We start from the raw sequence: 26,697 nt of genomic DNA, 5'->3' as shown, positions 1-26,697 counted from the left end.
GATGAATTGAAAATACTATTTCTTTTGTTTACCAATGTTTGCGCTGTAAAAATGATGATCAAAAATAACATAAAGTGAGCACCGTACACTTTGTATTCTGTGTAATAGAAATCAATATTTTTGAAAATGTAGAAAAACATGCAAAATATTTAACAGTATGATTAATCGTGATTAATTTTTTTAGTTGTGAGTTAACTGCGCTGAATCGACAGTCCTATTGTTTATTAATTAAGGAATTTACTGGAGAGGAGTGTGGCGTATGGATGGTGGAAGCAATCCCCTATAGGCCAGGGCTACACTAGTATCTTGTCAGTGTAGCAATGTTGCTTTTTAACATCTTATGCCAGCAATAACCCTAGTGTAGACAGTATCCCGGCAAAAGCACTTTTCCCCCAGTATTCCTTATCATGTTTGGGGAACCAGTATGAGCTGTACCAGCAGATGCAGTGATGCCTGTATTCACGGCATCGCACTAGGAGGGGGAACGCCACCTGCAAAGCTTTCTAGTGTTGACTGGGGCAGAGCGCCCACCCAGGGCGTTACACCGGTCTAGTTATCGCAGTTCAAATTCACCCCCTCCCTTATACTGGAATAACTTCCCCGGGTGAGGTCCCAATGACCGCACCCCCACGTAGGCCCCGTTGGGGCACAGAATGGAGCGAGCAGCAGGTAAGCACTGGTGCTGGGTTGCGCTGAGCCCAGAGAAGTTTTATAAGCAGGCACGGTGCTGGCTACACTGCTCGATCGATCACAGGGGTTTGCCTGGGTCTGGCTATTCCTGCTGGCTGCCTTGGGGGCACCATTCTTATGAAGGGGGGGTGGCCCACAACAGTCGAGCGCTTCACGTGTGAATCTGAACTTCCCTGCTGTGAGAAGGCCCTGCCCCTGGTGTGCTGGCACCCCAGGTTGTGAAATGAAGACAGGGTAGCGAGCTCCTGTGAGCGTGGCACAAGGGACTATTGCATAGCTGTTCCCAGCACTCCCCCTGGGGCCCCAATATAAGCACTAAGCTACCTCAGCTGACCCAGGCATCTTCTCTCCAGCAGACCTCCTGCCTGTGCTGGCATCAGTGGAAGATGTCTACCCAATTTCCTGGCCTAGTCCCACATCTGCCTTCCTTGGGCGGAGAGCTACCCCACCCACATCACGGCTATTGGCCTCTCTGTTAAGTTTGGCCACAACATTTTCTGTCAAAGCTTGTCTTCAACATTAACCATGAAATTGGGTTTTCAACACAATGACCTGTTTCCTGGGGAAGGTCTGCTTTCCAATACATCATGGCTGAACACTGGCCTATGTCCATTCAAAATGGTTCCACGGTGCCTAAAGGGTGTTGCAGGTCAGGAACCTTACTCCCATTCTCTATGGGCCAGGCTGTCTGGCCAGACTGCCTCTCCCATGATGCATCATGGCCAGGGGCTCCCCTGACACACCCCTCCCCTCCCAGTGGCTCCATTTTGAATCTAAATATTTTGGGGGTTGATGTTTTGCCAAAAAGTTGGGATTTCCCATGGAAATCCCTCTGCCTCCCATTTTCCCACCAATTGTCCTCAGGCTGTTCTCTCGCGCTGTGTCGTGGCTGCTAGGCAGCCACTTGGTATTTGGTAAGAGTAAAAGCCTTTCCTCCCTCCCTCTCCTAACAGCAGGAAAGACTTCAAGTAAGGGCAGCTCAGGGGATTCCTACTTTGCCCCTTTGAGCAGTGCCCCGATGAGCCCCAGGGAGTGATCATAAGGTGGGTGGAGACCTGCAGGAAGTGCATGGGGCATTGCGAGGGGGCTCTTCGGCCTGGTCTTGACTGGGCAAGAAACTGCGGTTTGGTTGGGCTCAGTGGACAGGAGCAAACTGACATGAGCCATGTTGCCTAGTTAAGGCAAACAGCCCCGGTGTTTACACCCATTCCTCCTTATCCTAGGATTCCTGGGGGTAGGCATCTAACCTGCTTGGGTGCTCCTGGAAATCCCGCCCTAGCTGCAGCTTTAGGCACCTAAACGCCTTTGAAAATCCAGCCCTGGGGGACTCACTCACTGACCCTGAGTCTGGGGCAGAGATGGGAGCAGAGCCCATACCCCCGGCCTGTTAGTGCTTGACCCACAAGCCAGTCCTGCGCTGCCATGGGTGAGCTGTTCACTCCGCATCTCTGCAGGAGGCACCAAGGTGGCTTCAGGGTGGGGGATGGTTTGTGCAGCCCCTTTCGCATCTGCATCACCCCTCAGCCCTTTTCCCATGGATCTGACACCCCTGGGCACGGCGCGGTGGCAGGGTTCAGCCTTACAAACCAGGACCGGGCTCTATTTCTCAAACATAGTCCAAAATCAATGCAGAGAGAGTTCTCCCTTCCCCCGCCACTGCCTGGCCAGCCCAGATTCCAGGCATTCTGGCCTTGATTGCTCCTACAACGCACCTATCATCACCTGCTCCCAGGGCTCAGACAGCAGCCGCCCAGGGTGTATTGCAAGCATTGGACTGCGAGCTGCATTTAAACCAAGCCCATCTCAGCCGGCTGCTTCAGGCCATGGTCTGGGTCACTGAAAATGGCAGAGGAGGAGGTGGGGAGGGGGAAGGGCGAGATTATAAGCCCGTCTCAAGAAAACAGCATTAGCTGAACACACTGGTAAAACGCCGGATTGGCTAAAACTGCTTCCATGAGCATGACACCCATATAAGGAGCCATCCGCTCTCTTAGGGTATGTCTACACTGCAATTAAGTGACTGGGGCACGTAGGGCTGGTTTATTGCGGGGGTAGATGCTTGGGCTGGAGGCCGGGTTCTAGGACCCTGCAAGGTGGGAGAGTCCCAGAGTTTGGGCTGCAGCCCCTTAACCCCATGTGTCTGAGTCACAACTGGCGAGCTGAGGGTTTCTAATGGTGGTGTAGACACAGCCCCATCACCACAGTGTGGATGCACCTCTGAGCTGGGGGGGAAGGTGATCTTACCCCCACTGAGGCCCACACACCTCTGCCCATGGCTGTGCGGGAAGCCTGGGACACAGCGGAGACTTGAACCCACATCTTGGAAGTCACAGGCCAGTGCCCCGCTCACCAGCTATCTTCTGAGCACTAGCCTGGCCCTCACTCTCGGGCTGGGCCCCCTGCCAGGGGATGAACGCCATGAAGGGCTCAGCCGCACTCTGTGGAGACAGAACACAGGCACAGAGATGGCACGAGAGGCTGAGTTCATAGTGCAATTCAGGCCATCTCTGGGGGTTAGCCCATCCGGCAGAACCTAGGGACGGGGCTGGGAGGGAGCAAGAGGGCTGCGGTGGAGAGCGACTGGGTTAGTATAGCCCCGAGGCTGGAGAGGAGATTTTAACAGGGAGGGAGGGATTCCATTAGGCACAGAGGGGCTGTTCTGGGTGTCACGGGCAGCACAGACTACAGGCTCCGTTCCCTGGCAAGGAGAGGGCAGCCAAGGGAAGGCTAAGGCTGGAAAGTTTGTGGAAGAGCCTGGAGACAGGGAGTGGTGTCTGACAAACAAGCAGCCCGGCCCTTTCACTGAACGTGTAGTATTGATTCAGTCAATGGTGCAGATCACTGCCTGTGCTGGCCTGGACCGTCACCTTGTGATAGGTACAGGGAGAGGCTTGTCTGACTGTATTAGCCCCAGACCAAGAGAAGGCCGTCCCTGCTGCCCCAGGAACGCTGTACAGTGCTGCACTCAGTGTCTGTCACTGCGGCTGGCTCAGGTGGTCGCTCAAGACCAGTCTGCAGACTAAGTTCCCAGGGAGGGGAGTACTGCTTAGCCAGCGAACAATGCGGGAGAAGCTGTGTGGGACTGATCCAGCTAGGGGTTGTGTTAAGCCGTGTGCCGGCAGGACATGTTTAACGTACAGAGCAGCTCACCGCAAAACAACAGCGGATGTCTTCAGCCTTCCCTGAATCCCAACCGATGGCCCCATGGTGAGATTGTGGGCTAAGAGCATGAAGCGTTCTACATCTCATCACTGCCAGTGCATGTGCGACGGGTGTTGTTTCACCAACCTGCACGTACCACGCAATGCTGGGATCTTCACCGCAGTGTCCTCTGAAACATCCCTGGGTGAAAACAACTGCTCTTCCTCCGCGATCTGCTCCCGAAGGGTCCCTTGTGCTCACTTCAGTGCAGAAAATGAGGTTTTCTTGCTTTGAGCTCCTGTCCATGCTGCAGAGCCAGGCCAGGGAGGGAAGCTAGGTGCTGCCCCGACTCGGGCATCATCAGCTGCAAGGCCGACCTGTCTCGCTTTTGCCCCTTGTGTCGTGCAAAGAGCTACAGACGTACGTGTGTGGTTCAAACCCTGTTTCGAGCAGGGTAAGGCATGGCCCAGGGCACCTATTTTGCAAGTGACTTGTAAGTTATCTTCTGTAACCAACCCACCCTGCTACCAAGCTCACTCCTCTCTGCTTGTATTAGGTCACCTCTGCTTCACCCGCCACTTCGGGAAGATGCTTTTCCCGTGTAAATTCCCAACTGCGGAATGTCAGAGAGCGACGCAGGTTCTGAGGAGCAAAATCCCCCCCAAGCATGTTTGCAGCTGGCAGGTCCATAAAGGGGCAAGTTGCTTGTGTTGTGTTTAAAGTTAACATGGAAACATCCAAGTGGCTTAATTTGGGAACTGAGTACTAGCTGTTATCAAAAATGGCAAAAACTTCAAGCAGCAGCCTTCCTGGGCGTGCACAGAGCCAACCGATTGTGCCTGCGTCCTGGGGGCTGGCCTGTCAGTGACCCATACTTTAAGATCGGGAGATCCTTGGAGAGGAAGCCCATTATGACATCATTCATGGGCTTGTGTCTCACTCAGAAGGGCATGCCTCTGTCACAGAGCCACGCAGGGCCGGCTTTAGCAGGTGCGGGGCCCCACGCCGGGATGCGAATTGTCTCACGTTCCCCCCCGACTCTGCCCCCTCCCTGCCCCATTGGATTCCCTCCCCAAATCCCCGCCCTGGCCCTTCCCCCAGCCCTGCCCCCTCACTGCCCCATTGGATCCCTCCCCAAATCCCCGCCCTGGCCCTGCGTCTTCCCCAAGCACGCCGCATTCCTCCTCCTCACCCCTCCCTCCCAGGCTTGCGCTGATCAGCTGTATGGCGGCGCAAGCACTGGAGGGAGGGGGGAGAAGCAGGATGCGGCTTTTTTCTTTTTTTTCCCCGCTCCGCCGGCAGCCCCGGACATTGCGGGGAAAAAAAAGCGCGGGGCCCCATTCCACTGAACCGGCCGAATCGGCTTAAAGCCAGCCCTGGAGCTACGCTCCAGCTTTTAAACAGACAACAGCCCCTTGTTGTGCCAGACCCCTAGGAGTCCCACGCTTTCTTTAGGGTAGGCCACGTGGCCTCAAAGCTTCTTAGATAGCTTCTGGGCTCCATCTTTCCTGTTGCTCACCAGGAGGTCTGCTCAGTGAGTCCAACTGAGAGAGACGCCTTTCCCCGCTTCAGGGATCATTGCATCTCAGCAAGTGGGGAAGGTCTCTGGTCCAGTGCAGACAGGAGGTCAGGCTAGATTAGTGGTTTTCAAACCAGGGGTCACGACTCAGAACTGGGTCACAGAATGAAAGGGTCTGGGTCGCGCTGGCTCTGGTCAGGACCAGGCCGTTAAAAGTCCTGGTGGCGGTGGTGCCAAGCTCAGGCAGGCTAGTCCCTACCTGTTCTGACACCGCGCTGCGCCCCGGATGCGGCCAGCAGCAGGTCTGACTTCTAGGCAGGGCGGGGGGCATGGGGCTCCACGCGCTGCCCCCGTCCCGAGCACCAGCTCCGCACTCCCATTGGCTGGTTCTCGGCCAATGGGAGCTGGGGGGAAGAGGCGGTGCCTGTGGGCGAGAGCTGCACAGAGCTGTTTGCGCACTTCCACCTAGGAGCCGGACCTGCTGCTGGCTGCTTCCAGGGTGCAGCGCGGTCCACGGTGCCAGGACAGGCACGAAGCCTGCCTTAGCACCCCCGCTGCACCGCTGACATGGAGCTGACGGAGGTAGGTCTGCCACCCAACCCTGCACCCCAATCCCCTGCCCCAGCCCTGAGCCCCCACAAATCTGGTGCCTCTTCCTGCACCCCAAACCCTGCATCCCTGGCCCCACCCCAGAGCCTGCACCGCCATCCCAGAACCCCCTCTCACACCCTGAAGCCCTCATTCCCAGCCCTCACCCCTGCACCCCAACCCTGAGCCCCTCCCAAACCCCTCATCCCCAGCTCCATTGGGTTGCGGGCATCAAAAATTTTCTTCAACTGGGTCACCAGAAAAAAAGTTTGAAAACCACCGATCTAGATGATCACACTGATCCCTTCTGGCCTTGGACTCTACAAAGCATTTGCAGTAACCCCAGGCAGCCTGGATGGATTAGCCAGTTGGAACACAGCATCGGGATGTCCTGGTTAGCATAGTCCATACTGGCTCTGTCCCTTCGTTTCTCCGTCCCAGGTGAGAGCTGCTGTGTCGGTCCAAAGGCCAGCTCTTAATCCAGCCAGCTGCCCCCTTTGTTCTCCAACTCAGGGCCTTTGCTCTGCTTCCCTGCAGCCAGGTGGGGGGAAAACCTCCTTCATCTTGGTTGGTTGCTAGGTGCGAATGTCCCAGCCATGGTATTCCCATTGTCTTTGCAGATCCTTCATTGATAGGGGTCTTTTCAGCCAGTGCTCTAACAATCCACCCATTCATCCCTTCTCTGACCATACTGGGAGGGGAGAGACACACCTCATGTCTCCTGCTCTGCCCCACTGCAGCTGCTTAACCCTTCTGTACCCACTGGGTAGCAACTCCTGATCAAGTAAGTCATGGCCAAGTGTATCATTCATAACAATATGATGTCTGACAAAGTGGGTATTCACCCACGAAAGCGCATGCTCCAATACGTCTGTAAGGTGCCACAGGACTTTTTACAGATCCAGACGAAGACGGCTACCCCTCTGATATGTAACAATATTACAAAAACTTCCCACTGCAGTACAGCAGCACCCTGCCACGTGCTTTGGCCTGAAGTTGAACTAGGCCTGGGGAAATATTTTGGATGGGATGCAAATTCTTCATTCATCCGTTTGTCCAGGGTAGCAATCATAGAGGTGGCCCCAGAAGTGGTTACACACAAACCCAGGGATAACATGGAGCAGCATGTTATTGGGGCCCAGTGCAGGCCGCACCCAACAGTTACCTCCAAGGGAATGAAGCAACTCCCACAGGTCAGGGAAGGACCCTCCTCCAAGCATCTCCTGCAAGGGGCTCTGGCCCATGGACATGCACAGCGTGTGCTTCCCTGTATATGTTCTGCTCAGCGCAATGGGGCTGTGGGGGCCTGGCGAGCTATGCAAGTGCTGGCAGGGTGGTGGGGAAGCTGGGCCCTGGGGCGGGAGAGGGGGTCTGTCAGAGTGGGTAGGAATCCTCCAGGGAAGGGAGCATGTGGGGGGAGCCCGTGGGTCCCTTTGTTATTCCTGTCCGTTCCCATCCCAGTGATAGGGGATTGTGCAGTGTGACCTCGCTCTCCCTCACAGGGGCAGGCTGCGTTTCAATAAGGTGCCTCTTCTGAGGGGATCTCTCGCTTGCACTCTGGGGGGGGGGTTGGTGTGCGGAGGGACAGTCCGGTCTCTCCCCTGCCCTGCCTGCAGCACGGCCACTCCTCTCTGGGCTCAGACTGCGCTCAGTGGGGCGAGATGAGGGCGGGGGGCTGGCAGTGGGCAAGGTCCAGGGGTGTAAATCGTATGGGGGGAGTAGGGACCTGTGCAGGCAGAGCCAGTTGCCGTGGGAGTGCACTGCTTCAGTGGGGCTCAGTGCGGGTGGATCCGAGCCCAAGCCGGCACCAGGAAATGCGAAGAGATGCCAATTTGAAAGCGCCCTTGGTGAGGGCGGCTGATTCCAGAGGATGCTTGTTTACTCATCTCCCGCTCGCGGTGTATGTTCAATGTTATGTTCCTGCTTAATGTAATCCACAAGTTCTCTGGGTACCCGCTAATGGAGGGAGCCCTTGTGGGCTGTTGCCTTTTCCAGCTCTGATTTCAGAGATTCCCAGGGGGTAAGGGCAAAAGGAACCACCATGATCATCTAGTCTGACCTGCATTTTGCAGGCCACAGAATCTCACTCAGGGATTCCTGCATCCTGCCCAGCAACCGGTGGTTGACTAGACTGTGTCTGTTAGAACGAGACCCCGCCCCCCCCCCATCCCTCCCCAGACTGGATTTAAAGACCCCACGTGATGGAGAATCCACCAGGACCGTAGCTAAATTGTTCCAATGGTTAATTAATCTCACTGTTAAAAAAACCTGCACCCTTTTCCTAGCCTGAATGGGTCTCATCCTGCCTGTTTGATTGCAGTGATTCGCGCTTGGCAAGTGAGAGGCGAGCGTCTCGGGGATCCCCCACCCCACCCCAGCTGAGTGGCACGCCAGCCATTGTAGAGTCCCTTTGTGCAGTGCCATAGGGGTGGGTGTGTGGTGCCTTAGAAATATAAATGGGTGATGCTAGCCCTGGGAGTTTGCACTGCCAGCAGGGCCGGCTCCAGGGATTTTGCAGCCCCAAGCAGCAAAAAGAAAAAAGCCGCGATCTCCAGCTCTACTGCCCCCGCTTCAGTCTTCGGCGGCAATTCAGCGGCGGGTCCTTCGCTCAGAGAGGGAGTGAGGGAACTGCCACCGAATTGCCCCTGAAAAGCCCGACGTGCCGCCCCTCACCGTTGGCCGCCCCAAGCGGCTGCTTGCTGGGCTGGTGCCTGGAGCCAGCCCTGAGTGCCAGGGCCCCAGGGGGTGATGCCAGTTTGGCTGTTGATGCCAAAAAGGCGCAGGATTAGGGTCTGAATTCCAGCCCCAGTGCTCTGTGCGGCCCTCCGAGTCCCAGGCGAGGGGGAGCGGGAGAAGCAAGGGCTAACAAAAAGGAGGTACAAAGTGTCCCAGCGGAAGTCCAACTGGCTGGTCTGTGACTCTGGCAAGCCCCCAGTCATGGGAACCCTTCCTGCCAGAACCCAGCCGGTAAAGGACAAGCTCAGCGTTCATGGTAAAAGCCAAGTTTCTAGGCCTTGGCTTTCTGGGAAGCCTGGGAACGGTGAACCCCCAGCTAGGGCTGAGCCATTGTCCGTGATGGCGCCTAAACATCACAGGGCGCTCGTGGGAGGGAGCTCGTGCTGAGACCGTGTCTTGGGGACAGGGAGTTTAGGGATTTCCCCACACCCAGCCCGGCTCCCCCTCCCTCTCTGACCCTCATGCCGCCCAACTTCCCCTGTCCGCCCTGCCCCCGCCCCCCACCCCCGGGGTGCCCGGGAGGGAGCTGCCCGGAGCGCGTAGGGCGCACGGACCGGGCACCCCTGGCCCAGCGGCGGCAGCACAGGCTCCCCCGCCCCCCGTCCCTCCCCCCGCGCCGCAGCTCCCTGCCGGGCCGGGCTGCCGGGGGCTCAGTGCAGCGCCGCCAGCTCCTCATGCTGCTGCCAGCGGCAGGGACCAGCCTCTCCGCAGCCGGCTCCGTGCGCCCCGGGACGGCACCATGAACAGCCTCCCCGCCGACAAGGAGAGCGGCCCGGCCGAGCCCAGCCTGCCCGAGGAGGAGGTACCTGCCGGGCTCGGGGCAAAGGGGGTAGTGGGACCCGCGGGGAGCAGGACAGGGAGCTTGGGGGGCGGAGGGGAAGCGGGGTAGGAGGAGCCGAAGGGGAGCGGGCAGGAGGGTAAGGAGGGGCCGGAGGGAGCGGGGTAGGGGGACCCGGAGGGGCGCGGGGTAGAGGGGACAGGGGGAGCGGAGCCCGGAGGGGCGCGGGGCAGGGGGGACAGGGGGAGCGGGGCAGGGGAGCGGTGCCCGGAGGGGCGCGGGGCAGGGGGGACAGGGGGAGCGGGGCAGGGGAGCGGTGCCCGGAGGGGCGCGGGGCAGAGGGGACAGGGGGAGCGGTGCCCGGAGGGGCGCGGGGCAGAGGGGACAGGGGGAGCGGTGCCCGGAGGGGCGCGGGGCAGAGGGGACAGGGGGAGCGGAGCCCGGAGGGGCGCGGGGCAGAGGGGACAGGGGGAGCGGTGCCCGGAGGGGCGCGGGGCAGAGGGGACAGGGGGAGCGGGGCAGGGGAGCGGTGCCCGGACGGGCGCGGGGCAGAGGGGACAGAGGGAGCGGGGCAGGGGAGCGGTGCCCGGGGGGGCGCGGGGCAGAGGGGACAGGGGGAGCGGTGCCCGGGGGGGCGCGGGGCAGAGAGGACAGGGGGAGCGGGGCAGGGGAGCGGTGCCCGGAGGGGCGCGGGGCAGAGGGGACAGGGGGAGCGGTGCCCGGAGGGGCGCGGGGCAGAGGGGACAGGGGAGCGGTGCCCGGAGGGGCGCGGGTCAGAGGGGACAGGGGGAGCGGGGCAGGGGAGCGGTGCCCGGAGGGGCGCAGGGCAGAGGGAACAGAGGGAGCGGAGCCCGGAGGGGCAGAGGGGACAGAGGGAGCGGAGCCCGGAGGGGCAGAGGGGACAGGGGGAGCGGAGCCCGGAGGGGCGCGGGGCAGAGGGGACGGGGGAGCGGTGCCCGGAGGGGCGCGGGGCAGAGGGGACAGGGGGAGCGGGGCAGGGGAGCGGTGCCCGGAGGGGAAGGGAGAGCGGGCGGTTCGTGGGGGAGCGGGACATGGGGTGGGAAGTTCCCGAAGGGAGCGGCCGGGTTCCAGGACCCTGGAGCCCGATCTCGCTCCCGCCCTGACCGGTCTGCCCCGGTCCGCCCCGGGCTCCATGGCCGTCCAGCCCGGGCACTGCAGCGGGCCGGCGGGGGTCGCTCAGGTGTTCGCTCCGCGCCGGCCGGGAATCGCCCCTCGCCGCTGCGGGGACAGAGCCCGGCCCCAGAGACTCCTTCGGCCCGGGCACTGCTGGGGGCCGGGGGCCCGGCTGGCGCTCCCCAGACCCTGCCTGGCTGGGGGATCCCAGGGCAGCACAGAGAGCAGCGGGGGCGGGAGGAGAGTTAATATGCACATTCCATCGAGTACAACATGGCAGGGGTGAGCCGGGGCAGAGTCCCGGCGCTGTTGAGCGTTGCCAGGGCAGTGCGGTTGCACAGGTCTGCATGCAAGTCTCCAGTGCTGAGGCACAAGGCCAGGGGGGCGGCTTGCGCTCCGGCGAGGAGAGCAGAGGAGAGGAGAGGAGAGGCGTCTCGCAAAGAACACCTGGCTCCTAGTGCTTGGACACATTTCATGACTTTTAGTAACTCTCAGCGTCATTTGGTTTAGTCTGTGTTCTAAGAGCCAGCCAGGTCAGACTCACGGGCCCCACCTCATTTTGAAGCCCAGCAAACCATCTCATCTGCTGGTACTGCTCCATTGTTACGCTTTCCTCCTGCTCTCTGAAAACTGTCCTTTTTGGAAACCATACTGTACAAAGATAACTGTTCCCCTGGGGATCATACTGTTCTGCTGGCGTGAAAGACACTTCGCCAGGGCAGGTTCTTGTGGCATCTACCTACCTTTCTGTCCAGTTAAGAAAGAAATTTCATCTTTGCGGCTTGCCTACCACAGACCCACAGAGGGAGATGTGAGCAGGCACCTAGTAGCTCCCAGTCAATAGAACAAACTTCTGTGACTTCTTACCTTGGGGATGGTGTAGTGCAGTGACCCAGAGAGATCTGTTTAGGGTGGGATTCCTGGTGGCCAGTCAAATCTCTCCGGTCTCTTTTCTCGCCACCATTCGGTAAATATTCTGTCTACGTACAGTTCGTCTACAAATACAGTGAAAGGAGTGGAATGGTGTGTTTATAGGAGTTTCAGATAATGAAGTAACTCTCCTGTCCAGCGAACTGCTAGGTTTTCCTGAACAAGTTCCCATTAATGTATTCTGCACGTCCACCCACATGGCGCGTGATATTTTATAGCACATAGGAGTTAGGGTGACCAGATGTCCTGATTTTATAGGGACAGTCCTGATATTCGGGGCTTTGTCTTATACAGGTGCCTATTACCCCGCCTCTGTCCCGATTTTTCACACTTGCTATCTGGTCACCCTAATAGGAGTATAACTATTTGGAGTGGGTTAAATCTCAGGACCTGTCCTTCAGGTAGCAGCTGTGTGAAGCGGGCGGCTCTGGGCTGCCTGCAGTGAGTGGTACTTCCCCCAGCTCTGCAGGAGGGGGATCATAGAGAAGGTTTGCCAGTCTGGAGGGCTGCGGCTTTCTGCAAAGTATTGAAGTACTTACTTTGTCATTGTGCTTGGGACCAGGGCTGCCCAGAGGATTCAGGGGGCCTGGGGCAAAGCAATTTCGGGGGCCCCTCCCATAAAAAAGTTGCAATAATATAGAATACTATATTCTCGTGGGGGCCCCTGTAGGGCCCGGGACCTGGGGCAAATTGCCCCACTTGCCGCCCCTCTGTGCGGCCCTGCTTGGGAGGGGCCTCCCATCCCTGGGTTGGGCTCACCCACTTAAAGGAAAATACCTAGGTTTCTTTTGGGACTGGCTCACTGAGTTAATGGCATACATGTATGTAAGCATGCATGGGCGCACCCCCCCCATACTGTTTGTGTGTGTCTGGTTCAGATACAATCTTAGCAAAATACTTACATATTAAACTTCATCGTATAATGGGGAGATTCTCAAACTGCTCCTAGACGGATGGAAGGTGAAATTCAAACCATTTGTATGTTACTGGAAAGAGAATATTTTCTAGATGTCCAATAAGCTTTTGGGTTTTACCTGTGACTGGAAGTCAGGATAATCTAGGTCAGGGGGTCTCAAACTTCATGGCACCGCACCCCCCTTCTGACAACAAAAATTACTACATGACCCCAGGAGTGGGGACCGAAGCCTGAGCCCACTCCAGCCTGGCCGCCCCCCTGGGGGGCGTGTGTGTGTGAGGGGAAGCTCAAGTCCAAGGGCTCAGGACCAGGTGTGTGGGCCTGTAACTTGACCCCGGCCACCCAGAGCTGAAACCTGAGGGTTTGGGGCTTGGGCTTGGGCTTAGGCTTTGGCCCCGGGCCCCAGCAAGTCTAACGCCAGCCCTGGTGACCCCATTAAAATGGGGTCGCGACCCACTTTGGGGTTCCGACCCACAGGTTGAGAACCGCTGATCTAGGTATTCTGAATATAATAACAGCCAAATATGAGCTCCTCCCAGCCTGTTAGCAGAGGGAGGACGTATCATATCTCATTGGACAGATTCGTAGATTCCAAGGCCAGAAGGGACCACTGTGATGATCTAGTCTGACCTGCATACCACAGGCCAGAGAACTGCCCAGAGCAGAGCTTTTAGAAAAACATCCCATCTTGATTTGAAAATTGTCCATGATGGAGAATCCACCATGGTAAATTGTCCCACACGTTAAAACCCTTACCCTTAAAAATGTATGCTTAGTTTTCAGTCTGAATTTGTCTAGGTTCAACTTCCAGCCATTGACTCATGTTGTTCCTGGTTCAGCTGGACGTCACCACAGAATACAAACATCGGTTAAATGGACCAATTGCATTATTTCTGACACGGATTGTAAAACTGGCTTGAAAATGTACCCGGTACTAAACGACTTGCCCGCCCTTTGCATGGCTAATAATAATAATTATAATAATAAATAATAATTATTTATTTTTGTCCATCAAACCAGTACTCTTCCCAGGTGAGCGGGCAAGTGGAACGTTGTAAGTAAGGCTGTGACAAAGTACTTTTCTCTGGATTGCATCACTCCATTGTGTATCTTCTCAGCATAGAAGGCAGGTTGTATTTCATTGTATTTAAACGGGATATAGATGGTTTTTTACTCACTGAGAGCTTAACCCTGCTTCCAGTAAAGTCAACAAGCAAAACATTGAGTAGGAGGCGGAGCAGGCCCAAAACGTTGGCGTCATGTCCAGCAGAAGACGGAGGGGGAAATCATTGTGTTTGGAATGGTGCCAGCGTGCTATGCAGAGTGCAGACCATGTTGTGTAAAGAGCGCATGACTATTTGGCTGCATTGTTCCTTAGTGCACGTTACCAAGAGTGGAACGCTCCTGATGAATCTCTATAACTCTTTGTAGGGAAGAGACAAGAGGTGGGTCCCTCTGACACGGCAGGGAACTTCCTTCCAGCCCGGGCCCATTTGGGGACAGTCAGAAGGGCGGTGGTTCTGCTGGGTGTGTGGAGGATGGTGGTGAGCACGCTGGGTTTCTCTCGTTTACTCTAGGCTCCAGGCTTGGAAATTGGCTCTTACCTTTGAGGGCCAGGCACTGAGTGGCCTTTGCACCGTATCACCGGGCTGGCTCAGGGGGTTGGGGTGCGGGAGGGGGTGAGGGCTCCAGCTGGGGGTGCGGGCTCTGGGGTGGGGCCAGGGATGAGGGGTTTGGAGTGCAAGAGGGGGCTCCGGGCTGGGGGGTGGAGTCGAGGGGTTCAGAGTATGGGAGGTGGCTTTGGGCAGAGGCAGGGGATTGGGGTGTTGGAGAAGGTACAGGCTGGGGGTGCAGGTTCTGGCGTGGGCCAGAAATGAGGGGTTTGGAGAGTGGGAGGGGGCTCTGCGCTGGGGCAGGAGGTTGGAGTGGGGGGTGCGGGCTCTGGGGTGGGTCTGGGGATGAGGGGCTTGGGGTGCAGGAGGGGGCTCCGGGCTGGGATCAAGGGGTTCGGAGGGTGGGAGGGGGATCAGGGCTGGTGCAGGGGGGGTGAGGGCTCTGGCTGGGGGTGCAAGCTCTGGGGTGGGGCCGAGGAGGAGGGGCTTGGGATGCAGGAAGGGGCTCTGGGTTGGGGGGGGGCTCAGGGCTGGGGTAGGGGGTTGGGGCACTCTCGGGCAGCTCCTGGTCAGCAGTGCAGTGGGGCTAAGGCAGACTCCCAGGTTCCCGGCCAATGGGAGTGCGGAGCCGGTGCTCGGGGTGGGGGCAGCATGCGGAGCCCCGTGCCTTCCCCCCCGCCTGGGAGCCGGACTTGCTGGCCGCTTCCGGGCCGCAGTGTGGTAACAAGACAGGTAGGGACTAGCCTGCCTTAGACCCGCAGCACTGCTGACCGGACTTTTAATGGCCCAGTCGGCGGTGCTGACTGGAGCCACCAGGGCCCCTTTTTGACCGGGCCTTCTGATCGAAAACCAGACACCTGCCCACTCTAAGGTGGCTGAAGCTCACTTTTCCCAAGTCTGGCCGAGGGGTTTGTCAGGCCTGGCTGCTCCCCGCACAGCTTCAGGCCTGCAGGGGTTCCAGACAGGAGTGGGGGACCCCCACACTCACCCCAGGAGTAGAGAGAGTGTGTTGGCCCTTGAATGCATGTGGAAGTGTGGTTGAGTCTGGCCATGGGGGAGGTCAGCGATCGCTGTTCAGGAATCCTGAGTCGGGAGGCAGCTGAAAATATTCCAGGATTTTCTGGCAATAATTCCTAGTGTCAATCTAATAACGTACGTCCACGGAGCCCATCCCTGTGCCAGCTGAGCCCCTCCCCAGCTCTACCCTCGCACTCTGGGAGGTAGGACAGGGCTGGTCCTGTCTTTGTATACATGGGAACTGAGGCTGAGTGACTTGGCCAAGGTCATGCAGGGAGTCTGTGGCGGAGCTGGAACTGAACGCAGGTCTATGAGTCCCCGGCTAGCGCCCCAACCACTGGGCTATCCTTCCCCTCTTAGAAACTGTCTGGCTTTTAGGCTGTTTCCCAAATAGCCAGTTTCCGTTACTGCTTAAGTGCCCTAGAGAATACTCAGAGACCTGAAATAACTCGGTGGTAATGCTGCCTCAGTTGTCTGCCCTTGTCCTGGCCCTGGGCTCCCACTTCACCTCCATAGTGATCTCCTGCCTGAGTGTTCGGCCTCTTGCTTCTCTCCCCTCCTCCTCTCCCCTGCTGCTGTTTGCCAGGGTCTCTGGGATTTCATGACAGGTCTTCTGATTGCTTTATTCTGCAGTGCCGATAGGCTTCATGCTGAGCTGTTGTAGGCAGGGCCGGATGAAGGCCCAGACAATATAGACCCAAGCCTAGAGCTCCACCCCCTGGGGTCACAGGATTGCATGAGAATCGCAGCTCGTGTTGTAAAAGAAATGTGTGTCTAGTTCTCAGGGGTGAAGTAAAGCTTTAAAATGTGCTTGAGTCTGCAGAGAGCCTGAGCCCATTGCTCTGAGGGGGGGAGGAGCTGCCTGGGAGTGTAACTGATATAGTGACGCTGCCTGAGTCTGCAGAGAGCCTGAGCCCATCGGTCTGGGGAGCGGGGGAGCTGCCCCATGTGTCTCACTGGGGTATTAATTCCAAGCACCTCTGCTCTGCGGGACCTGCCAGCCAAGCAGGGGGCTCTGTGCTGTTGGAGGAGCAACAGCGCAGTGGGCCCAGATGTCCCTCCCAAGCAGAGACACCCTGGTGGCGTAAATGCTGGGGGCACACCAGCTGTCACCCCTGCCTCTCAGAAGGGGAGGGGAAGCCCCTACTGTCCCTCCTGGTGGGGAGGAAGGGCCCTGTTCTGCTGGGCCTGCCTCTCTGGGAGGAGGGGGGCGCCCTGCCAGGCCCCTCCAGCTGTGCTTTTATCATGATGGGTCTGTGGGCCTGGTGCGCCCGTGTGGCCTGAGTGGATGGCATCAGCAGAGCACTCAGCCCAGCCCAGGATGAAATCTCTCTTGCCCTCTGCTTGCAGACGGCTGCTGTTCATGTGGCCACGTCCCTTCCCCTAGGCAGAGCTGCTAGAACAGTCAGCCCCTCCCATCCGGGCAGTCAGCAAACGTCCCCCTCAAATGGCTGCATGACCGGCGCGCAGGTGCCTTGGGAGCAGGGCTGTGTTGGGTGGGAACAGGGGGAGCAATGTGGCAAAGCCCCAAGCCCCGCTGCCTACAGCAGCACTGCTCACGCTCTCCCACACTGCCTCATGCCAGGGCAGAAACCTTCCTCCTCCCTTTTTGCAGCCCCCTCCGGGCCACGTGGCTTTGAACTTGTTCTAAACGCAGGAGAGCACCAGGCCCTGCGTGGCGGGGATGAGTCCTGGGGCCGGCAACCAGGCAACCCTAAGCTGCAAATCCCAGTTGGGCCCCAGCGAAGACGGTCTTGTTTATGTCAGTGAATTTGTGGGTTTGCAACATGCTTAAACAGTCCCTGGTAATCTAAACCAAACGGAGAGCAACTCCGTTAATGGAGCGAGTATTTATGTCAGGACTAATCCCCGGGCATGGAATGTCCCCTGCTGGCGGAGAGCGCTGGGCGTACCAAGCAGCTCTGGCTGCCGTCGTCCTGTCCTGCGCTGGGGATGTTACGCGTGTTGTGCGGTGTTTCGCTGTTGTGGTGAAATTCCCCTCCCCTAAAGGACGGGGGCGTTTTACAGGTCAATTTCAGGAACATCGTTCTGTGCCAACAGGAGAGAAGCCTGCCAGCTTTTGAGGTCTTAAATGATGTTGTTCTGTCTCTTCCTTTTGGCTCTTGCTCCGTTGCCCCAGCTCCTCTCCCGGCTTCGTTCCCTTCGCTGCCGCGCACACATTCATTCACCCCTTTAAAATCCTTTCCTCAAAGAATACCGTTCTTCTGCTAGCACTGGGGCTTGTAACGGCAGCGAGCGCTAGAGGCACTTCAGAATTATCCAGTGCTCATTGAGACCAGCTGTCAGTTTCACTTGTGTTGCCGGCTACAAGCGAAGACAGAGAATCCCACGGGCAGGACGTAGGGCCCAGAGCTCACTATCACTTACATTTTCCTTTTCTTCTATTCATCCCAGCCTCTTGTGACCTATAGAAATCCACTGAGTGCAATGCGCCTCCCTCCTTATCGGACATACAGGCCAGATTTCCCCTCCCTTATGCCGCATTGATTTCCAAGGGACCACTCATGCAGTAGAGAGCTACTCAATGTGAGGAAGGGTGGCCAGTCAGGGCTAATAAATTAATCTGAGACTGGGTAGCTTCATATCATCAATCACTCAGAAATGGCCTTTCCGTAGGGAGCTAGATGATGCGGTGGGAGGAGAGATGCCCTTAGAATTGCAGAAACTTTTAATGACCAACCTCTATTGTCACCCTTTGACAATATTACCAAATCGTTTCTCCAAGGACGCTTCAGTTTATTCACCGTCCGCAGGAGCTGTAGAGTAACTGGAAGCAAAGTCCCGTTGCAAAATCGGTTTGATGTTGACAAATACGGATGTCAGGCCATATGACTGTAGAGCAATTCTGGTCAAATATTCCACTGCCGTCATTTTATTCTGTAACCAGGATTCCAGTCTTCTGACTTGTAAGTGATTATTCTTGGGCAGTGGGCAGCCAACCTGTTAAACCACGAGTAGAAAATTAAAGTTAGCTCTGCTGAAGTGTGGTGATGCGAAGGCTTGGGTTAAGTATTAGTTTGGCGTAGTTAATTAAGTGCCTTGCGAGTGACTCATACTCACTGCCTTGCCAGTCACCTTTCACCCTTTCAAGTTAAAGTTTGCTTGGGAGTGTGTTGTACCCGCCAGGCAGCCTCGGCTGTATTTTATCTGTAAATCCCGGGTGTTTGGAGTCCTCTTGAGGTTGCATAATGTGACCTGAGCCGGGCTGGGCAAACAAGTTTATTGCATCCCAATGTCTCTGGAGCTGTCTGCAGGTGACAGATTGTTCCCAGTGTCAGGAAATGCAGGGGAGATGGGAGGAGAGGCTTTCCAAGTGATGGGGTCAATCAGGTGTCAATTGCTATGGAAACCACTGATCACAAGGGCCTTCTGGCTGCATTGCCATGGTCTGTTGTCATCACCATCTAGCTACATAGCATGTGTGGTGGGAACCCTGATGAGGGAGTGCATAGGGGGCCTGATTTCCCCACTGCCTGTGTCTCTTGTGTCCCACAGACGCCTATGCACAGGGCTGGCAAATGCTTCCGTTCTGATGTGGTAGCATTTTTCACTGCCTTTGCACTCACACAAGGATGTAAGTGACCAAACAAGGTGCAGAACAGGAGAGAACCAGCCTCAGCATGTGAAAGAAATAGGGAGGAATCTCATATTTGAGGTCCATGCGCGCAAACTGCTCTCTGGGGTCACCTGGGAGCAGCCAGCCTTCCCCACCGGGCTGAGAGCAATACAGAGGAATGAGGCAAAGCTGGGGACAGGGCTAGAAACAAAGACACTAACACTTCGAATCTCACTCATGTCAGGTCCTGTAGTGTCAAACACAGGGAAACGCACAGTGCAGTGTAATGACGAGAGCTAGCGACACGCAGAAATTCTGTTCCATGGGACAGTCCAACATTTTGAAATTGGTGTTTGTTCCAAATTGGAATGAAAACAAAACATTGTGAAATTTCCCATGGAATGAAAATTCTGGGGGGAAAAATTATTTTAGGTCAAGGGAAACATGAAAAAAATCAAAATGTTTTGTTCCAGGTTTGAGTGTTTTTCTTATTTTGTATTGCATTCTAATTTATTATAGTAAAACAAGAAGTCATTTCCAAACAGAACATTGAAGATTCCCCCACTCTGCAGCCAGGGAACCTGTCCTGGGATCCATCCCTTGATACAGACAGAACTCCCCAGCTGAGCTTTCACTGTTAAATCACAATCCCCCACAACTGTGACTCGGACCCGAGTGGAACCTGGGGAGGGTTGTTTCATGAGGACTCGCCTGTACTGAAGTTGCTCCCGTTTACTTGAAATTCATTGAAAAACTGGAGTTGTATTTGTGCCAAACCCTGTGCGGTCAGTTATAGGGGTTTGAACTTGTGTCAGTAAATGTCCAGCCCCCGGGTCTGATCCAGTCTGCCAGTGCCTCTGCTCCCATCCTTCACTCCTGGCTGTCTCTCTTTCACTTGCTCCAGAGCCCACGTCAGGGCCAGAGAAGGGGTGCCCAGGAAATCACTGAGAACAGCCATGAAGAGCATATGCAGCTCCTAGAGGAGTATAATGTGAGGGATAAACAGGAGAGGAAATCCTGCCCCTCGACCTCACTGAGAGCTGGCTGAAGGGGTTAATGGCCTGGTGGCTGCAAGGGGTGACTTTCAGAAGGTGTTTAGCTGAGGGGTCCCTCTCAAGTGGCCCCCAAAGTGCAGTTCTGTAAAGTGGCACTGTGGAATTTCAGCCTGTAGACTCAGTGACACTAGATCAAAGGTGCTCAGTTTACAAGGCAAAATGTGGGTGTTCTACCTCCCAGGGAGGCAGTCTCTGTGCTCGGAGAGCCAGGCTGGGTTCTTTCTGGCTCTCACATCACCCCAGCAGTCAGGATCCCTTGGGCGCATTGCACCCTCCACGTGCCTAGGTGCAATCAGAGCAGAGTCTAGCCCAGCAGTGACGTAGTCAGCAATCCTGCGGCTGTGTGAAAACAGAATCCGCCTCCCTCTCTCCTCCAGGGCAGATTGGCAGAGGCCCTGGGGGGTTTTCGCCTTTCTCTGCAGTGTGGGGCACCGGTCACTTGCTGGAGGATTCTCTGCACCTTGAGGTCTTTAAACCACAATTTGAGGACTTCAGTAACTCAGACATAGGTCAGGGGTTTGTTACAGGAGTGGGTGGGGGAGATTCTGTGGCCTGCGTTGTGCAGGAGGTCAGGCTAGATGATCATAATGGTCCCTTCTGACCTTAAAGTCTATGCTTCTCTGAGCTGGGTGGACTCTGCAGTGGTTATAGGAGTAAAACAGCAATAAAACCTTGGCTTTGGTGACCAAGGTCAGCAGCCCTGTTTCCGAGCACACCGAGAGCACACCTGAGTGAGAAAGTGGCATTCTTCATAGGTTCACAGATACGAAGGGTAGAAGAGACAGGAGAGTGGGGACGGCTGGCTGGTGTGATCCATTCTGTTATGGCTGTTGAAGTTAAGTGGACAGTGAGGCATAAGTGCTGGCACTAGAGGTGCTGGGGGGGGTGCTGCCGCACCCCCTGGCTTGAAGTGGTTTCCATTATATATAGGATTTCCAGTTTGGTTCAATGACTCTCAGCACCCCCACTATAGAAATTATTCCAGTGCCCCTGCAGTGAGGCGTCTGGGAGGAGACGTCAGCGAGACAGCTGAGACCAGGGAATGGGTCGAGGGAGATGGGCAGGTCTGGAAAGGCACCAGTGTTCAGAGGGTATTGGAAGGCCAAGAACACACAGAGAAACAGTGCGAAGGGGGAGGCCAGAGACTTGTGGGACTTGCCCAGAGCAGTCAGAGCTAGGGAGGGGGCTTGTGGGGAGGGCCAGGAGGACCTAGCTGAATTCAGGAACCGGGTGACACGTTGTAGATGAAATTCTGTGCAGAAAAATACAAGGTCTGTCCCGCATATGGGAAGGAAACATTTTACACTGACAGCTGCTGAATGAGCAGCAAGAGAGCGAGGCCTCCTGGAGAAGGGACCATGTGCACAGCAGCTTTCTGAAGAGCTAATAAGGTGCTGGGCTAGGCTAAGACGGAGGTAGAGAATATGAATGCAAATATTTTGTTGCTGCCGTTTGAACAGCTAGTCCCAGGTGTAATGTAGTCTGCAGTCGGGTCCATGATCGCTTTGTCTCAGCCAGAGAGGCAGTGTGATGACCCGTAAGCACAACAGCCTGGGGTAGCCAGGGGAGGAGTGAGATGTGGGGAGAAGTCTGGAGGATCTGGGTCAGGGCCCCAGTCCTGCGCCGCAATCTACTAGCAAGGGGGTGGCACTAGCCGATTGCATGGCACAATTGGGGAACATGGGAGTGACCAAGCCAGGTGTAGGCAGCGTTTGAAAGCAATATTCTATTGGAGTGACCATAGTTTGCAAACTCAGCTTAAAACGTTTTGCCCTCCACCGTTCGGGCTGGACAAGCTCAGGTTAAAACGCAGTAGCCTGATCTGGTTTGGAGCCTCCTTGTGGGTCGGACAAGGACAGGGCAGCGCAGGAGTTGAGATTGCAGTTCTCTTCCAGGCCTCATTTCAACCCACGGTCCCAAGTTTGCCCCCGGGCTCCATACAATTTGACCTAAGGCCAGAGAAGAGGCTCTGGCTGATTTTGAATTGAATCAGTAAAATCAATTGAGTTTTAGGAAGCTTAAGAATTTTCCCTATTTCAAAATCTCAAATTGCCTTTTTGTGTCCCTAGAAAAACAATGTGTCACCTCTTAGCCACTGCACCAACTCCTGCCACTAGTTTGTAGCTAGAGGTTGCTGCAGAGACAGCGGGGGGGGGGTGGGGGGGTGAGGGCCTCAGAGCGGGGCCGGGGATTCACAAATGGAAACAACACCGTTGGCCATACTTTGCTGGGATGAATAATCCAAAGTCTTCATTCACCCCCCTCTCCCTGCCAGTTACAGCTCCTGGTCTTTCATTGCTGTCCAGACACACTCAGAGGTTGTTTCATTTTCAGTCGTGTAAGGAGTGAAGAATTTTTATTCAAGTTGGCAACTAGGCCGCCTCCAGTATTAACTGCACCCCGCTGCATGCAGGCTACATGCAGATGTTCACTGAGCATGTAGCCAAAACACACACGGCTGCGTGATGCTTTCCCAGGGGCTCCAACTAATACATTTTACGTACGGCAGGTATAACAGCGGCACACTCATTTTGCTGATGCCAGGGGTCCAAGGCCTGCAGCTGCCATGGTATGTTTAGTCAGCTACACGGCATCATCATAACCAAGCATACAAGCCCAGAGGCATCATCAGGCAGTTGGGTTTCTGTACTTTTCCTCCACCCCGTGATAAGCTTAAGACACCAACGCCCTGTGCCTTCTCGTACATTTGCAATGGGAGCTGGTATTTGTGATCATCACTCCAACCCTGCTAAAGCGCTTAGCTTGCAGAGGGGTCCATGCAGGTGGCTCTACCTCCACCACAAGTTATGGGCTGGGTGCAGGAATCACTGGGGAAGGTTGTTCTGCAGGAGGTCAGCCTAGATGGGCATAAAGGTCCCTGCTTGGAATCGATGAATCTGTGAAAAGCCAGCTTGGAGCAGAGCTGGTGTTGCCTGGTTTTTGATTCTGACAATTTTCTGCTCCTCCACTGTCACAGTAACAATGCAGCATCTGCTGTCGGTTTGAAATGCTGCGACAGGATGATCCATCCCTCTGGTTTCCTTGCTTTAGGCTAGGGTTGCCATAGTTCCACAATCAAAAAAGAGGACGCTGGGGGTGGGGAGCCCTGCTCTAGCCCTGCCCCCACCCTGCCCCACCCCCATCCACTCCCTCCCACTTCCCACCCCCTGACTGCCCCCCTCAGAACTCCCAATCCTCCCCTACTCCTTGTCCCCTGACTGCCCCCTCTTGGGACCCCTGCCACTAACTGCCCCCTAGGATCCCACCCCCTATCTAAGCCTCCCTGCTTCTTGTCCCCTGACTGCCCCCTCCTGAGAACCCCCCACCCTAACTGCCCCCTAGAACCCTACATGTCCCCTGACTGCCCCGACCCTTATCCACACCCCCACTCCATATTCACAGCCCCGCCCCCAGACAGACCCCCGGGACTGCTCCCCGCCCCCTGACAGGACCCCCCAGAACTCCCGACCCATCCAACCCCCTCTGCTCCCTGCCTGCCTCGACCCCTCTCCACACCCCTGCCCCCCTGACAGCCCCCCCAGAACCTCCAACCCATCCAACCCCCCCCCCCCCGCTTCCTGTACCCTGACTGTACCCCTTCTCCAACTCCCCTGCCCCCTTACCGTGCCGCTCGGCTTAGAGCAGGTGTCTGTCTCCGTGTGGAGAAGGGGGAAAGCGGGGGGGGCTCTGGCCGCCACTGCCAGCCCCGCCGCCACGTTTCCTCACAGGCGCACAGCCCCGCCCCCCAGCGCTGCCGGGCGGCGTGCTAAGGCTGCAGGGGGGGGGAGCCGGGAAGGGGCCCCAATGCGAGCAGCGCTCGGCCGCCCTGTCAGCCGCTTTTCGCTCTTTAAATAGCCAACCGGGGGGAAATCCCGGACATTTTTAGATTTTTAGAAATCCCCCCCGGACGGCTATTTAAAGAGCGAAAAGCCGGACATGTCCGGGGTAACCCGGACGTATCGTAACCCTACATTAGGCTCCCTAGCAATCCCTTCTTCAGGATCCTGAAAAGTAGCATGAATGGCAGAATTGCCCCCCAGTTTATGTGCTCTGTCAGCTGTGGTTTCTGTGGTCCTGCTTTGTTTCTGGGGCTTAGCGGCTGTCTGGGGAGGGAGCCGTTCTGGCCTGCGAGTCATTCCCAGGGTAAATGAACACCACTCTGAGGACAGGGGCTGTCAGACTTGAGTCACTGATTTTATCAGGCTTTTAAAGAAGTTTTATCTCTGGCGCTTTTTTCACTCCTTTCCTATGGATTGGGAGGCCCCGGGATGTTCTCTGCAGATAAGGCAAAACCATCCTAATTTCCATGTAAAATCTTTGCCTTTTTCAATGTTTAACGAAAACATCTGCACAGCTTGTCAAGAATTATTGTGGAGAAACTACATTTGTGTATCGTCTCCACCTCATTTTTATAGGTGCCAACTCCCCACCCTGAACATGGCAGGTTTACAGAGTATTGTTTATGTAGGACCTACGCTACTTGCTGTTTTAATCTGTGCAGGAGAGTTCTGTGTAATATAACAATAGAATAAAGAACACATTTCCTGTGGTCTGTATGGAAATCTTCCATACAATTTGTTGGCTAAATGATCTGAGTGTTTCCCTTTTAGATTAGAAATAACGTTCTCCTGACTTCTCCACTAACGTAATGTAATGCTACGCTACAGGGGTTTGTTGTATTGTTGATACACGTCCGGGCATCTACTGCCTTGACCAGGTGTCTTTTTATTACTGAAATCAAAACCAATATATAAACGCCAGGTCTCATTTTCACATTTCACTAACATCGCCAGTTAGGTCTGATTTCAACTGATTTCAATTGAAGACCCTTCAAACACAGGCCCCATCTGCCACGCCAGGCCCCGAGTGCCGTCGCTCCCTCTCTGCAGTACAAAGCGGGGATAGGTCGCCACCGCTCCAATTTGGTCGCGTTTCGCAGCCACGCCGCACAGCTTAAGTCTTTACTCCAGGGGAAGGAAGTGGAGAAGCAGGCCCATAAAGTTACAGCCATTTCTGAGGAAATGTTTGTACCCCGTCGGGATGTTGTTACTAATTGTGTCTGTTCTTTAAGATGTCGTGGAAAGGTAGTTCATTTTAGTGGCATTAACAGGTGATTGGCTGCGCATGGTCACGTACCTTTTACAGTTCCCTCCTGCTGGATCTAGGGAACAGGGGCACATTCCAGAAGAGTTTCTCAGGCTTGCCCCAGAGTTTGACTGGCTAGAGTTACCATACGTCCGGTTTTTCCCGGACACGTCCGGCTTTTTGGTAATCAAACCCCGTCCGGGGGGAATTTCCAAAAAGCCGAACATGTCCGGGAAAAATACTCCCAGCTTTGCCGGCATCCCTGGCTTACCTTAGAGCGGGCTCCGGCGGCGGCTGCTGCTCCCTGTCTTCTCAGCTCTGTAAGAGCCGAGCTGCCCGAGCGCTACCGGCTTCACGGTTTGCCAGGCAGCCCCCAGACCTCCAGACCCGCTGCGCCCCCGGCCGGGCGCTTCCCCAGCGCAGCCGGAGCCCGGGAGGGGAAGCACCCGGCCGGGGATGCAGGGTCTGGAGGTCTGGGGGCTGCCTGGCAAACCATGAAGCCAGTAGCGCTCGGGCAGCTGTTTCGTGTGGCTGGGAGGGAGGAGGGGGAATGCGGGGCGCTCAAGGGAGAGGGGGGAGTTGGGGCGGGGACTTTGGGGAAGGGGCGGAGTTGGGGCGGGGCTGGGGCGGGGTCTTGGGGGAAGGGGCGGAGTTGGGGCACGGCCAGGGGCGGGGAAGGGGCGGGGCCAGGGCCCCCGTGGAGTGTCCTCTTTTTTAAAACCTTAAGCATGGTAACTCTATGAATGGCCCACATGCATGCAGCGGCATGAGTGAGATACAGTTCATTGACAGCTGTTGTCTCACTTCCAGCGCTGCTCCTCTGGGGCTCTTCGGGTGACCAGATCAAGTGTGAAAAATCGGGACGGGGGTGGGGGGTAATAGGAGCCCATATAAAAAAAAGCCCCAAATATCGGGGCTGTCCCTATAAAATCGGGACATCTGGTCACCCTAGGAGCTCTTCCTCTTGTAGCTTCTTGATGGCGAGGATTAGATGGGGGTGGCAGTGTCTGCAGGTTCTGTTAAACTCTCCTAATCTTCTGCACCGTGGAAGCCTGAGCAAAGCCAGACAAGCCCAAAATCTAACCTTCATGTCTGTATGCGCAGGCTGTGGGGGCGTCTGCAGAGGGAAATGTCAAGCTTTGATTAAATTAGGTCATAGAAATACCTGTCCCCTCCTGCCCCAAATGCTGATGATCTGATGGGCTCAGAAGAGAGGTTCTTTTTGGTATAGACACCAAGATAAGAGATCCTTTAAAGATCACTCTTAACCGGCACTCCCCCATCTCCCCTCCTTGACTAACACTGCAATATAATTTTATAGTTTAAAGCTTGGCTGACCTGAATTTCAACTCTCAAAGAAAACAAGGCATTATTAAAGAGATGCCATGGCCTTCTGAGGTCTAATTTTAGAGGACTTCTCAGAACTTTTCTCTCTAACAAATTGTAGGTCAAAATTATAAAATCTATGTTGAGCTGCAGAGGATCTGAATTTCAGGATTTCTTTGGGATTCTTTCTTAGGAGGATAGAGTCTTAATATTTGATCGTTTTTCCGTGAAAACCCATTCTGTTTTCTCCAGTGCCACAATTACGGGAGAGAACCAAGCATCAGATTTTAACCAGTGAGCGTTAGAGAGCAGTTGGATTTTCTGGGGGAATTTTGGTTATTTTTGTATGCCACTCCCTCGGCTATGGGCCTGATTCCACTACGGGTACTCCATGAATAACAGAGTGAGGTTCTACTCGGCATGAGTAGGGCTGGTAGAGTCTGGCCCTAGAGCGCTAGCCGTCCATTGTGTTTTTAAGTAGCAGGAGCTGAAGGGTGCAAGACTGGAGAGGAGAAAGTGTGAGCAGAATGTCATTTTGGGGTGTCAGGTCCCAGCTGTATTTTTTCATATTGTTTTCAGTGTTGCCCATTTG

General features: G+C 55.7%; 1 protein-coding gene across 14 annotated transcripts in view; it reads left to right on the top strand.

The window, feature by feature from the left end:
* Positions 1-5,902: 5,902 nt before the first annotated feature.
* RBPMS (RNA binding protein, mRNA processing factor) overlaps positions 5,903-26,697 on the top strand; it is a 133,918-nt gene continuing 113,123 nt past the window's right edge. For 6 of the 14 annotated variants that reach the window (XR_006175902.2, XM_042856316.2, XM_042856312.2 and 3 more), the window contains exon 1: positions 9,190-9,476. Coding sequence is in view for 10 of the 14 variants with exons in the window: in XM_042856316.2 (XP_042712250.1) it covers positions 9,414-9,476 (63 nt within the window). In the remaining 4 variants the exon portion in view is untranslated. Of the gene's footprint in view, positions 5,933-8,907; positions 8,931-9,184; positions 9,477-26,697 lie in introns of those variants that run through there. The other 8 variants (XR_006175901.2, XM_042856317.2, XM_065597448.1 and 5 more) reach the window with 7 other exon arrangements.

This window comes from Chrysemys picta, chromosome 5, assembly GCF_011386835.1.
Source record: "Chrysemys picta bellii isolate R12L10 chromosome 5, ASM1138683v2, whole genome shotgun sequence".
NCBI classification, from domain to species: Eukaryota; Metazoa; Chordata; order Testudines; family Emydidae; genus Chrysemys; species Chrysemys picta.
The sequence above is the reverse complement of the archived record's forward strand: the minus strand, read 5'-3'. Positions and strand labels throughout refer to the sequence as shown.